The sequence below is a fragment of the Callithrix jacchus genome, chromosome 22 (genome assembly GCF_049354715.1).
Source record: "Callithrix jacchus isolate 240 chromosome 22, calJac240_pri, whole genome shotgun sequence".
Taxonomy (NCBI): Eukaryota; Metazoa; Chordata; class Mammalia; order Primates; family Cebidae; genus Callithrix; species Callithrix jacchus.
Genome location: NC_133523.1, coordinates 43,070,473 through 43,081,493, shown reverse-complemented (window position 1 = coordinate 43,081,493; position 11,021 = coordinate 43,070,473). Strand labels below are relative to the sequence as shown.

General features: G+C 46.7%; 1 protein-coding gene across 1 annotated transcript; it reads left to right on the top strand.

Moving 5' to 3' along the window:
- The first annotated feature begins 452 nt into the window (after positions 1 to 452).
- On the top strand, positions 453 to 8,219 carry SLC6A16 (solute carrier family 6 member 16). Its single transcript, XM_078359609.1, is given in 8 exon segments — positions 453 to 478; positions 2,197 to 2,602; positions 3,379 to 3,549; positions 3,735 to 3,861; positions 4,064 to 4,192; positions 4,195 to 4,238; positions 4,480 to 4,590; positions 4,768 to 8,219. Coding segments are annotated over 8 exon segments (1,257 nt in total). The 3' UTR covers positions 5,011 to 8,219.
- Positions 8,220 to 11,021: the final 2,802 nt, after the last annotated feature.

The following is an 11,021-nucleotide window of genomic DNA, read 5'->3' as shown; positions in this document are numbered from 1 at the left end:
CTAAAGGTAGAAATTTGTATCTTAGTTTTATGTTTTTAACCTGTCATTGAATTTTAAGCATTTTCCTGAGTAGCACAGAGCTCTCTGGAAGCTGTGTCTCACAAGCAATTATCCAGGTGACCCACATGTGCCAGTGCTGCCTTGGTGCCCACCTACTGCCTCTGCTTTTGGAAAGCATGCTCCTTCCCCCTCTGAAAGAAGACTCCAGTTTTCCCTCTCTCTTCCTCTCTTTCACTGAACTTTTTAAATTTTTTCAGCATACTCCTTGCCCGTTCTCTTGTATTTGAAGAGCCAACAGACATTCAGAATGGCGGGAACTTGGAGAGCAAGAAGAATAGCCCCAGATACGAGGTAGAACACCATTCTTTTGCTGGAGATAGAGCAGTAGGCAGAGCTGGACAGTGAATAAATTAACCATAAATAGATAATAAAATCAGGAGACCAGACATACCATGAAGGAAAGTAAAGAGAGTAGTGGGTAGGCAGGCACTATTTTAGATAGGGGGACAGGGCTGGCTGTGCATAGTGGCTCACGCCTGTGATCCCAACACTTTGGGAAGCTGAGGCAGATGGAATATGAGGTCAGGAGTTCAAGACCAGCCTGGCCAGCATGACGAAAGCCCATCTTAGCTGGGTATGGTGGTGCATTCCTGTAATCCCAGCTACTCAGGAGGCTGAGGCAGGAGAATTGCTTGAACCAGGACCTGGGAGGCGGAGGTTGCATTGAGCTGAAATTGTGCCGCTGTACTCCAGCCTGGGGTACAGAGCAAGACTCCATCTCAAAAAAAAAAGAAAAAAAAAAAGATAGGGAGACAGGGAAGGCATCTCTGGTGAGGCTGTATTTGAGCAGAGATCTGAGTGTCTTGTTTCTTTTTTCCCATTGGAGTTTTGCTCTTGTTTGCCAGGCTGGAGTGCAATGGTGCAATCTCAGCTCACTGCAACCTCCACCTCCCAGGTTCAAGTGATTCTCCTGCCTCAGCTTCCTGAGTAGCTGGGATTACAGGCATGTGCCACCATGTCTGGCTAATTTTGTATTTTTAGTAGAGATGGGATTTCTCCATGTTAGTCAGGCTGGTCTCGAACTCCCAACCTCAGGTGATTTGCCTGCCTTGGCCTCCCAAAGTGTTGGGATTACAGGCGTGAGCCACTGTGCCCAGCTATCTGAGTGTTGTACCAATTAGAAAGCTCAGTAAGGTACAGTAACTTTTTTAAGGTTACAAGGCAGATTTAGTATTAACTTAGATTTTTCTTTAATTTGGAAGCCCTCTGCAAATAGTACCTCAGTGTTCTTAGAAGTCCTTTGATTTCAGGCTGGGTGCAGTGGCTCATACCTGTAATCCCAGCACTTTGAGAGACTGATGTCGGTGGATCACTTGAGGTCAGAAGTTCGAGACCATCCTGGCCAACATGGTGAAACCCCATCTCTACTAAAAATACAAAAATTAGCTGGGCATGGTGGTGTGTACCCATAAGTCCAGCTACTCTGGAAGCTGAGGCAGAAGAATTGCTTGAACCCGGGAGGCAGAGGTTGCAGTGAGCCGGGATTGCGCCATTGCACTGGGGCCTGGGCGACAGAGTGAGACTCCATGTGAAAACAATAAAAGAAAAAAATCCTTTGTTTTCAGGGATTCCTGACTCTTGGTTGGTCTATCTCTCTTCCTATCCCTTGCATGAAAACATTTCCTTTCTTTCTTTCTTCTTTTTTTTGAGTCAGAGTCTTGCTCTGCTTCTCAGGCTGGAATGCGGTGGCCTGATCTCAGCTGCAACCTCCGCCTCCTGGATTCAAGCAGTTCTCCCACCTCAGCCTCCTGAGTAGCAGGGATTGAAGGTGCACACCACCACACCCAGCTAATTTTTGTATTAGTAGAGACGGGGTTTTGCCATTTTGGCCAGGCTGGTCTCCAACTCCTGACCTCAGGTGATCTGCCCACCTCGGCCTCCCAAAGTGCTGGGATTACAGGTGTGAGCCACTGCTCAAAATCATTTCTAAGAAGTGAAACTTAACTAAGATTTTTTTTGTGCTTTGAATATCAGTGGTTGGGATAAAAATGAAGTTTGCTTTAAGGAGAGGTTGAGAATTATTTTGGAACTCGGTAATTACTTGACTCCAAATCTAAAATCTTAAATCTCCAAATCTAAAGTCTACGGTTTTTGGTGTCCTTAAGGTCTTTCAGGAAGATGAACCCTCCTCTGCAGAAGCTGGAGCTGCCCCAGAGAGTCTGTTTGTGATGAAGACAGAGGCCCAGCCTTCGACATCCTCGCTGGCAAACACCTCATTGACACAGTGATTTCTGACAGTGGCTCAGGAAGTCAAACACGGGAAGACAAGGATCCGGGGACCTGGGATGCACCACCTTGGACCTCAGAGGCCCAAGTTTCAGCCACCCGGATTGCAAAGGCTCAGGCCTGGAAAACCCATGCTATGGAGGCTCAGGCCAGGACCAGGCAGCCCAAGCCAATTTCTATACCGGAGGTGGCACCTACCTCAGTCCTGAAGCAGAAACCCATATATGAGAAGGTGCAGATGACAGAGAAGGAAAAGAGTGAGGTCCTCTATGCCCATCCGTTCTGGTCCAGCAAAGCTGAGTACATTCTCGCCCAGGTGGGCTTCTCTGTGAGGCCAGATTATCTCTGGCGCTTTACCTACCTGTGGCTTAACAGTGGAGGCTGTAAATCTGGGGATCAGGAAACCTGGGCAGACAGAGTCCTAGCCAGGCTTTAAACGTGAATGTCTCTGAGATATGTAGAGGCCGAAGACCTGGTACTCTGAGCAGCATAGGTGCCAGGTCCCTGTATACCTAGAATCACCAGAGGGATAGAGGTTCAGGGTATCTGAACATGGGGATGGCTGAGCTGGGGGCCTCAGTCCAAGAATGGCTGGAAACTAGGTACCTGGGTCTTCCAGGAATTGGGGGCCAAGGGAATTGGACATTTGGGATTTTGAGAGATGTAGAAATGGGTGAGCCTGGCCAGGCGTGGTGGCTCATGCCTGTAATCCCAGCACTTTTGGAAGCTGAAGTAGGTAGATCATGAGGTCAGGAGATGGAGACCATCCTGGCTAACATGGTGAAACCTTGTCTTTACTAAAAGTACAAAAAAATTAGCTGGGCATGGTAGCATGCCCCTGTAGTCCCAGCTACTTGGGAGGCCGAGGCAGGAGAATCACATGAACCACGGAGGTGGCAGTGGGCCGAGATTGCACTGCACTGTAGCCTGGGTGACAGAGCAAGACTCTGTCTCAAAAAAAAAGGAAAAAATAAAAAAGAAGTGGATGAGCCCTGTTGCCCTGGGAGAGGTCATTGTAGGGAGAATGTTTTCCTGGACTCCTGAAGCAGCCCAGGCACTGAAAGGCCAGATGGTTCTCAGAGTCCCTCCTGAATCCGCTTCACAGGCAGTTTCGCAGCTGTCTGCATCTTCATGCTGTTCCCAGTAGGGGTTCCTGTTTTCTTCCTGGAGATGGCAGCTGGTCAGAGCATGCGTCAGGGTAGCATGGGTGTATGGAAGATCATTGCCCCCTGGATTGGTGGTGTGGGGTATTCCAGCTTCATGGTGAGGAGCCCTTGGCTGCCCAGGCCTGACTTTTACACCCCACCCCATCCCAACGCTCTTCCTGAAATGTGTCCAATGAGTACTTCCATGGGTCAAATCCCTTTGGTTCCCCAATCCTCTCTCAAGTCCTCTCCCCTTTCCTGTCCCTGCTCTTCCTCCCCAGCCACTTCCTGCTTGGCCCCCAGGTGTGCTTCATCATTGGCTTGTACTTGAATGTGATGAATTCCTGGACTGTCTTCTACATGAGCCAGTCCTTCAAGTATCCTGCTCCATGGGAGAAATGTCACTTAACGGCGAACTCTAGTGGCTTTGGTGAGGAAGGTGAAAGAAGAGGAGGGAAAAATGGAGAAGTAGAAGGGAAGAGGAGAAAGGAGTGGGGAGGGACAAGGAAGAGGAAGACAGAAGAAGGAAAAAGAAATGGGAGGAGGAAAGAGAAAAGAGAGGTGGGAGAGGGGATAAAAAAGAGGAGGGGTTACCTTGTCTAGCAGGCATGTCCAAAGCCAGGTCCCCCTAGATCCTGCATGTGAACGGACAATACCCTCCATGTACTTCTGGTGCCGGGAGACCTTGAAGGCCTCAGACAGAATTGAGGATGGTGGGTCACCAGTCAGCAGTCTGATCCTGCCCTTCTTTATTTGCTGGTGTCTGTGGGTGCTTTCATGATCAGTGGGCTCAAGTCCACCGGGAAGGTGAGCCACCAGTGTTGGATTCCTTGAAATTCTCAGATGCTTTAGCCCTTACCTCACTTCGTTGCTTGTTGATTTCCTAATTTCTTACTCCTCTGGCCTGTTACTCCCACTGGCCCCTGACCCTTGCTGAATGCTTTCTTCTAACTCCTACTCATTACTCACTCAGAACTTTTGATCCCTCCTGACTGTTAGTTGGCCCCTGCTGGTACACGGTTGCTGATATGTCCCACTCTCTATGCAGGTCATGTATGTCTTGATACTGCTCTCCTGTTTCATCATCGTTGGGCTCTTCATCCGGAGTCTACTGCTGGAAGGGGCAAAATTTGGCCTTCAAGAGTTGGTGGCTGCCAAGGTGAAATCTGTCTTCCTCACTCCCCCATCAGGCCTTGCAGGGCAGCACAGCTGCCTATTCTTAGAACTTGCTTTCCCCATTCTTTCTTTCCATATCTCCCTCTCTCCTCCCCGAAACGTTTCTGTTGTTGTCCTCTGCTTCTTCTTTTACAACCCCTTATACTTTTATCTCTTGTAGATAGCGGACGTGTACAATATGAGTGTGTGGTCTGTAGCAGGGAGCCACGTTTTGTTTAACACAGGCATAGGCCTTGGCTCCGTTGCCTCCTTAGCCTCCTACATGCCCCAGTCCAACAACTGTCTCAGTGATGCCTTTCTCGTGTCCTTGATAAACCTCACTTTGGTGATTATCACATCTTTCAACTTCTGTGTCCTGGGCTTCTGGGCGACAGTCATCACACATCACTGCTGTGAGAGGTAAGTTCAGCCCCTTAGTTGAGCGTCCCCCTACCTTGTGCTAACTGGCAGCAGAAGTGATAGGTGAGGACAGGAGACAGAGCCATGAATTCTTTCTGGGCTAGTCAGATAGGGCCTTCCAGAGGAGGCAACCCTGAGTTGAATTGCTCCTGGTAATCTTTATTTTTTTAATTTTTTTTTTAATTTTTGAGAATGGGATCTCTCACTATATTGGTCAGGCAGGTCTTGAACTCCTGGGCTCAAGCTATCCTCCTGCCTCTTCCTCCCTTAGAGCTGGGATTATAGGCATGAGCCACCATGCCCAGCCTCTCCCAGTAATTTTAACCCTCACAAATAACCACCATTTTCTTCTAGAAGATGCCTGGGCATATACATGTGTACATGTGCAAGAGTTCTTGACAGTATGTAGTTAGGAATGGAATTGCTGAGTCGGGTATGCTCACCTTCAGCTTTATCATATATTGCCTGCTTTTCAAAGTGGTGTGGTGCATTACCCTCCCATCGAGGGTGTGTGAGACTTTCATTTGTTTTACTTTTTGTACAACATTTGATTAAACTTGATTGGACTTTTAAATTTTTTCCAGTCTGGTGGCAGTGTAATGGTATTTCTTTGTGTGTTTTCAAAAAAACCCCTTTTATTATGAGCTATTAAATACATATAGAAAAATGCATAAAACAAGGCCAGGCATGGTGGCTGGTGTCTTGTTGGTGCTTTCATGATCAATGGGCTAAAGCCATTTTATGGGAGGATTGCTTGAATCCAGGAGTGTGAAACCAGCTGGGTGAGACCTCACCTCGAGCAAAAAAAGAAAAAATGTATAAAACAATGTATAGTGTAAAGAACTGTGAAGTAAACATCACCGGTATTGAGAACTAGAGTAACCCTAGGAGCTCTCCATGTGTCTTTTCCTAATCATATCTCTTTACTGCTGCCCAGAGGTAACTATCATTAAAGTCAGGGTAGTGGCCACTGTATTGCTTAGATATGCATACACAGATGTTAGAATAGAAGGAAAAAAAAGAATTAATCATCATAGAAGTCAGAATAGCCATTAGTTCTTTGTTTTTTTTTTATGTTCTGTCATCTATGTATGCAGAGCTAAGCAATATAGTTTAATTTGTCCACTTATATAAAGAAATACAGTTTTTCTGTTTGTTAGTTGTGCTTTTTTTTGGGATGGAGTCTCGCTGTCACCCAGGCTGGAGGGCAGTGGTGTGATCTTGGCTCACGGCAACCTCTGCCTCCCAGGTTCAAGCAATTTTCCTGCCTCAGCCTCCTGTAAAGCAGTATAGTTTAGTTATTTGTTTCCTCACATATATGTTCTCTTTGCTTACTTTTGTGCTTTATTTCTCTCATTCAACATGTTTGTAATATTTATCCATACTGTGTGTAACTTTAATCTGTACTTTTAAAATGCTGTATAATGTTTCAGTATATGACTGTACCACAGTTTAAAAAAATCCATTCTATTGATGACATTTGGAGTCTTTCCAGTTTTATGCCATTAAAAGTGTTGCTGTAAAGTACTACATATGTTCACATTTTTCTGGGACAGATGAGTTAGACTGTCGAGGCATAGTTATCTATTCTTAGGTAACAAATCGCCCTGGAAGTAAATGGATTAAAACAACAATGCTTTATCTCATGATTCTGTGGGTTGGCTGGAAAGTTCTTCTGCTGGGCTTGTGTGGGTTCACTAACATGGCTGTGTTCAGCTGGAGGGTTGGCTGGGGGCTAAGCCCAGCAGGGATGGGCTTTTTTTGAGACAGAGTTTCACTCTTGTCACCCGGGCTGGAGAGTGGTAGCCTGATCTCAGCTCACTGCAACCTCCACCTCCCAGGTTCAGGCAATTCTCCTGCCTCAGCTTCCTGAGTAGCTGGGATTACAGGTGCCTGCCACCACACCCAGCTAATTTTTGAGTTTTTAGTAGAGACAGGGTTTCACCATGTTGGCCAGGTGAACTCCTGACCTCAGGTGATCCATCCGCCTCGGCCTCTCAAAGTGCTGGGATTACAGGCGTGAGCCACCGCGCCTGGCTGGCTAAGTGGTGTTGTTTGGGTTTACTCCTGTTTGTAGACATGAAAGTCAGGATAGTGTTACTGTATTGCCTACATATGCATACATAAGCCAGCAAGGGCTGTTCACTTCCATGAGGCCTCTCCATGGGGCTAGTTTGGTCTTCCTCACATGGCAGCCCACAGAGCACAAAGGCAGACTCAGCAAAGTGTCTGAAGGGAAGTGTAGACTGCTTCCATTGCCGCTGCATTTCTTGGTTGAAGGAAGTAAAAAAAAGCCACCCCAGGGTGGGCATCGTGGCTCAAGCCTGTAATCCCAGCACTTTGGGAGTCCAAGGCGGGTGGATCCTGAGGTCAGGAGTTTGAGACCAGCCTGACCAACATGGTGAAACCAATTCCATCTCAACTAAAAAAAAAAAAAGATTGGGAGGCCGAGGCTGGTGGATCATGAGGTCAAGAGATCGAGACCATCCTGGTCAACATGGTGAAACGCTGTCTCTACTAAAAATACCAAAAATTAGCTGGGCATGGTGGCGTGTGCCTGTAATCCCAGCTACTCAGGAGGCTGAGGCAGGAGAATTGCCTGAACCCAGGAGGCGGAGGTTGCGGTGAGCCGAGATTGCGCCAATTGCACTCCAGCTTGGGTAACAAGAGCGAAACTCCGTCTCGGAAAAAAAAAAAAAAAGGAATGAAAAAAGGCCATCCCAGATTCCAAAGGTAAAAATAGACTTTACCTCTTAATTGAAGGAGCTGCAAAATGTTGTGGCTGTATTTTTTCACGCTAACACGTATATCTATAACTTCACAGATGATGCCAGATTACTTTCCATAGTGTTTGTGCCAGTGTCTAATTGTATATATTAGAAATGTATGTGTGGAAGTTCTCATTACCTCACTCTTGCAAATACTTGTATTGTCATAGTTTAAAAATTTTGCCAATTTGGTAGGATTGTATGGTTTTAATTTGTATTTCTCTGGTTATTGATAAGGTGGTTATGTATCCTTTGATATATATATATATTGGCCATTGGATTGTCTCTTCAGCAAAATGTGTGGTTGAGTTCATTTTTGCCCATTTAAAAAAATACTGGATGATCTGTCTTTTTCCTTGGAGTTCTTTATATATTCTGGATATGTTGTCATTTTCCAGTTGTATATATTAAAGTTATTTTCTCCCAGCTGGTAGAGTGCATTGAACCTCCCAGATTCAAGTGACTCTTCTGTCTCAGCCTCCCAAGTAGCTGGGATTACAGGTATCCACCACCATGCCCAGCTAATTGTTTGTATTTTTAGTAGAGATGGGGTTTCACCATGTTGGTCAGACTGGTCTCTAACTCCCGACCTGAGTTGATTCACCCGCCTCAGCCTCCTGAAGTGTGAACCACCATGCCCGGCCAACAAAGTTTTTAAAGGAAAAAATGAAGAGGATGACGTAATTGTTTTAAAATAGTTTTCCTTGGCTACGGAGATAGTAACAAGGGTGACAACAGTCCAAGGTTGGATAGGCATTTGTTGCACAGATGTTTCTGCAGGAGTTTGTGTGCGTGTGTAAGGTTGCAGTGGGCTTTATGCACTGTGATAGTTTTGTAGTTTTTTTTTTTTTTTTTTAATCAGGCATATAAGCATGAGAATCCTCTCTTCATGGCCTTCCTTGGCTCCATTTGCTAGGGCTTTCTTTTTTTTTTTTTTTTGAGATTGAGTCTTGCTTTGTTTCCCAGGCTTGTAGGGCTGATGGCCCCACAGGGTTGTGGGGTGAGCCTTATGCTGTGCTGAGGCGCAGGATCCGAGAAATAAAGAGACAGGACACAGAAGTGACACAGAAGCACAAGAAAAACGCAGCTGGGCTCGGTGGGCCACGCCACCTATGAGCAGAGTCAAACAAGGCCCCAAATGTCCAGAAATATGAGTATTTATTATGCATAGGTTAGGGGGCAGGGCAGTGAGTAAAATCATCTTTAAGGATAGTGATTGGGTCGTGAGCAATAAAACATGGGATCCACCCCCATTAGGTCACCTAGGCCAGGAGGTGGACAGTGCACAGCAAGGGGCCTGTTCCCACAAAGGCAAGGGCCGTGTGCAGTAAGGGGTCCACCCCCATTAGGTCACCGAGGCTTGAAGGTGGGCCGTGTGCAGTGTGCAATACTTCTATCTATGGTCACACTACTTCTAAGAAGATTTATAGGAGGATGCTTTAAGTCACATAGCAGTGACAGAGCTGTCAGGGTTACTGGCAGCTTCTAATGGGTTCTATAGGAAGATGCTTTTCAAGCAGCACGGTAGCAAGAGCTGGTAAGTTCACAGTCACCAAGGTGGATTGCCGTTCTGAGGGCAGCCTTCCACAAGAACTGGAGCAAGGTCCTACAACTCCTTTATCAGGAGGAGTGGCTCTTGCCCCAAGCCTGCCAGACAGCGGGTATCTTTACGATACTGAACGCTGCCACCTGGGCCATGGATTCTTGTCCTGGCATAACTGTTTTTCCCTTAAATCATGCTCTGCACTGTGTCTTCTCCAGACATTCCTCCGATTATAAGCTGCTTATTCCTTAATTCATGCTCTGTACTGTGTCCACTCCAGGCATTCCTCCGATTATGAACTAAGATATAATTATAGGTATATATGTAGGGAAATATTCTTTAGGCACTCATACTATTAACTATTATATGATTATATATAGAGGACTATATAAAGGGATTCGTCAAGCCCTAATTCTATAAACTAATATATGATTATATAAAGGATTATATAAAAGGAAATAGCTGAGTGGTAACACTATAAAGTGAGATATTTCTCAAGCCCTAACTGTGCCAGGGTTCTGCTCAGCTCTCATTCTTCGCTGCCTATATGGGGGGTTACCCACAAGGGTGGAGTGCAGTGGTGCAATCTCAGCTCACTGCAATCTTTGCCTCCTGGGTTGAAGCAACTCTCCTGCCTCAGCCTCACGAGTAGCTGGGATTACAAGTGCCCACTACCACATCCAGCTAATTTTTGTATTTTTAGTAGAGGTGGGGTTTTACCATGTTGGTCATTCTGGTCTCAAACTCTTGACCTCAGGTGATCCACCCACCTGGGCCTCCCAAAGGGCTGGGATTACAGGTGTGAGCCACTGCACCCAGCCTTGCTAGGGCTTTCTGAACATTAGTGACTCCATTTTATTCTAACAACTTGCACATTTTCCCTTTTGATCAAGCTCTGTCTCCAAAATCATCGCTGATCAGACATTCATATTTGTGTTTTGATTCAATGTCAGGATGAGACTGTCCCAGTTGCTGGTCTCATGTCACATTGAGGGGAATGATGAGTGACTTGGAGTCAGTGTCAAAACTCTTTTTTGACAGCAGCGTGGCCATGGCACTGCTCGGGTTCCAGGAACATGGCCACGCTGCTGAGTCCAGCTGGTGGTGCCACACTGCCTCCCTCTGAGTGGAAGTGGGGATGGTTGGTGGGGCACCAGGGATGTGGAGAGGCAGGGGATATTGGGCCCTGGAGCAGGACGTGGTTTGGTGTGAAAATGGTGCTGTGCTGCGGCAGCTTAGGTCCTAGGGCACGGGTGGGAGCCGGGTGAGCTCCTTCTCTGGGACAACGTAATGTCATGGACTCCAGGCAGCCCCTATACTAGTCTCAGAACTTGCAGGCCGGGCATGCCTGTAATCTCAGCACTTTGAGAGACCGAGGTGGGTGGATCATGAGGTCAGAAGTTCAAGACCAGCCTGGCCAAGATGGTGAAACCTCATCTCTACTAAAAATACAAAAATTAGCTGGGCGCGATGCAGGTGCCTGTGATCCCAGCTACTTGGGAGGCTGAGGCAGGGGAATCACTTGAACCCAGTGGAGGTAGCTGTGAGCTGAGATCATGCCATTGCACTCCAGCCTGGGCAACAGAGTGAGTGAGACTCTGTCTCAAAACAAACAAACAAACTTGCAAAGGCCAGGGCTCTCCTGTGCTAGGATTGCAGGTGTCTGTGGTGGGAATGTGGACTGTTGGGGGTCTCTTGATTCCC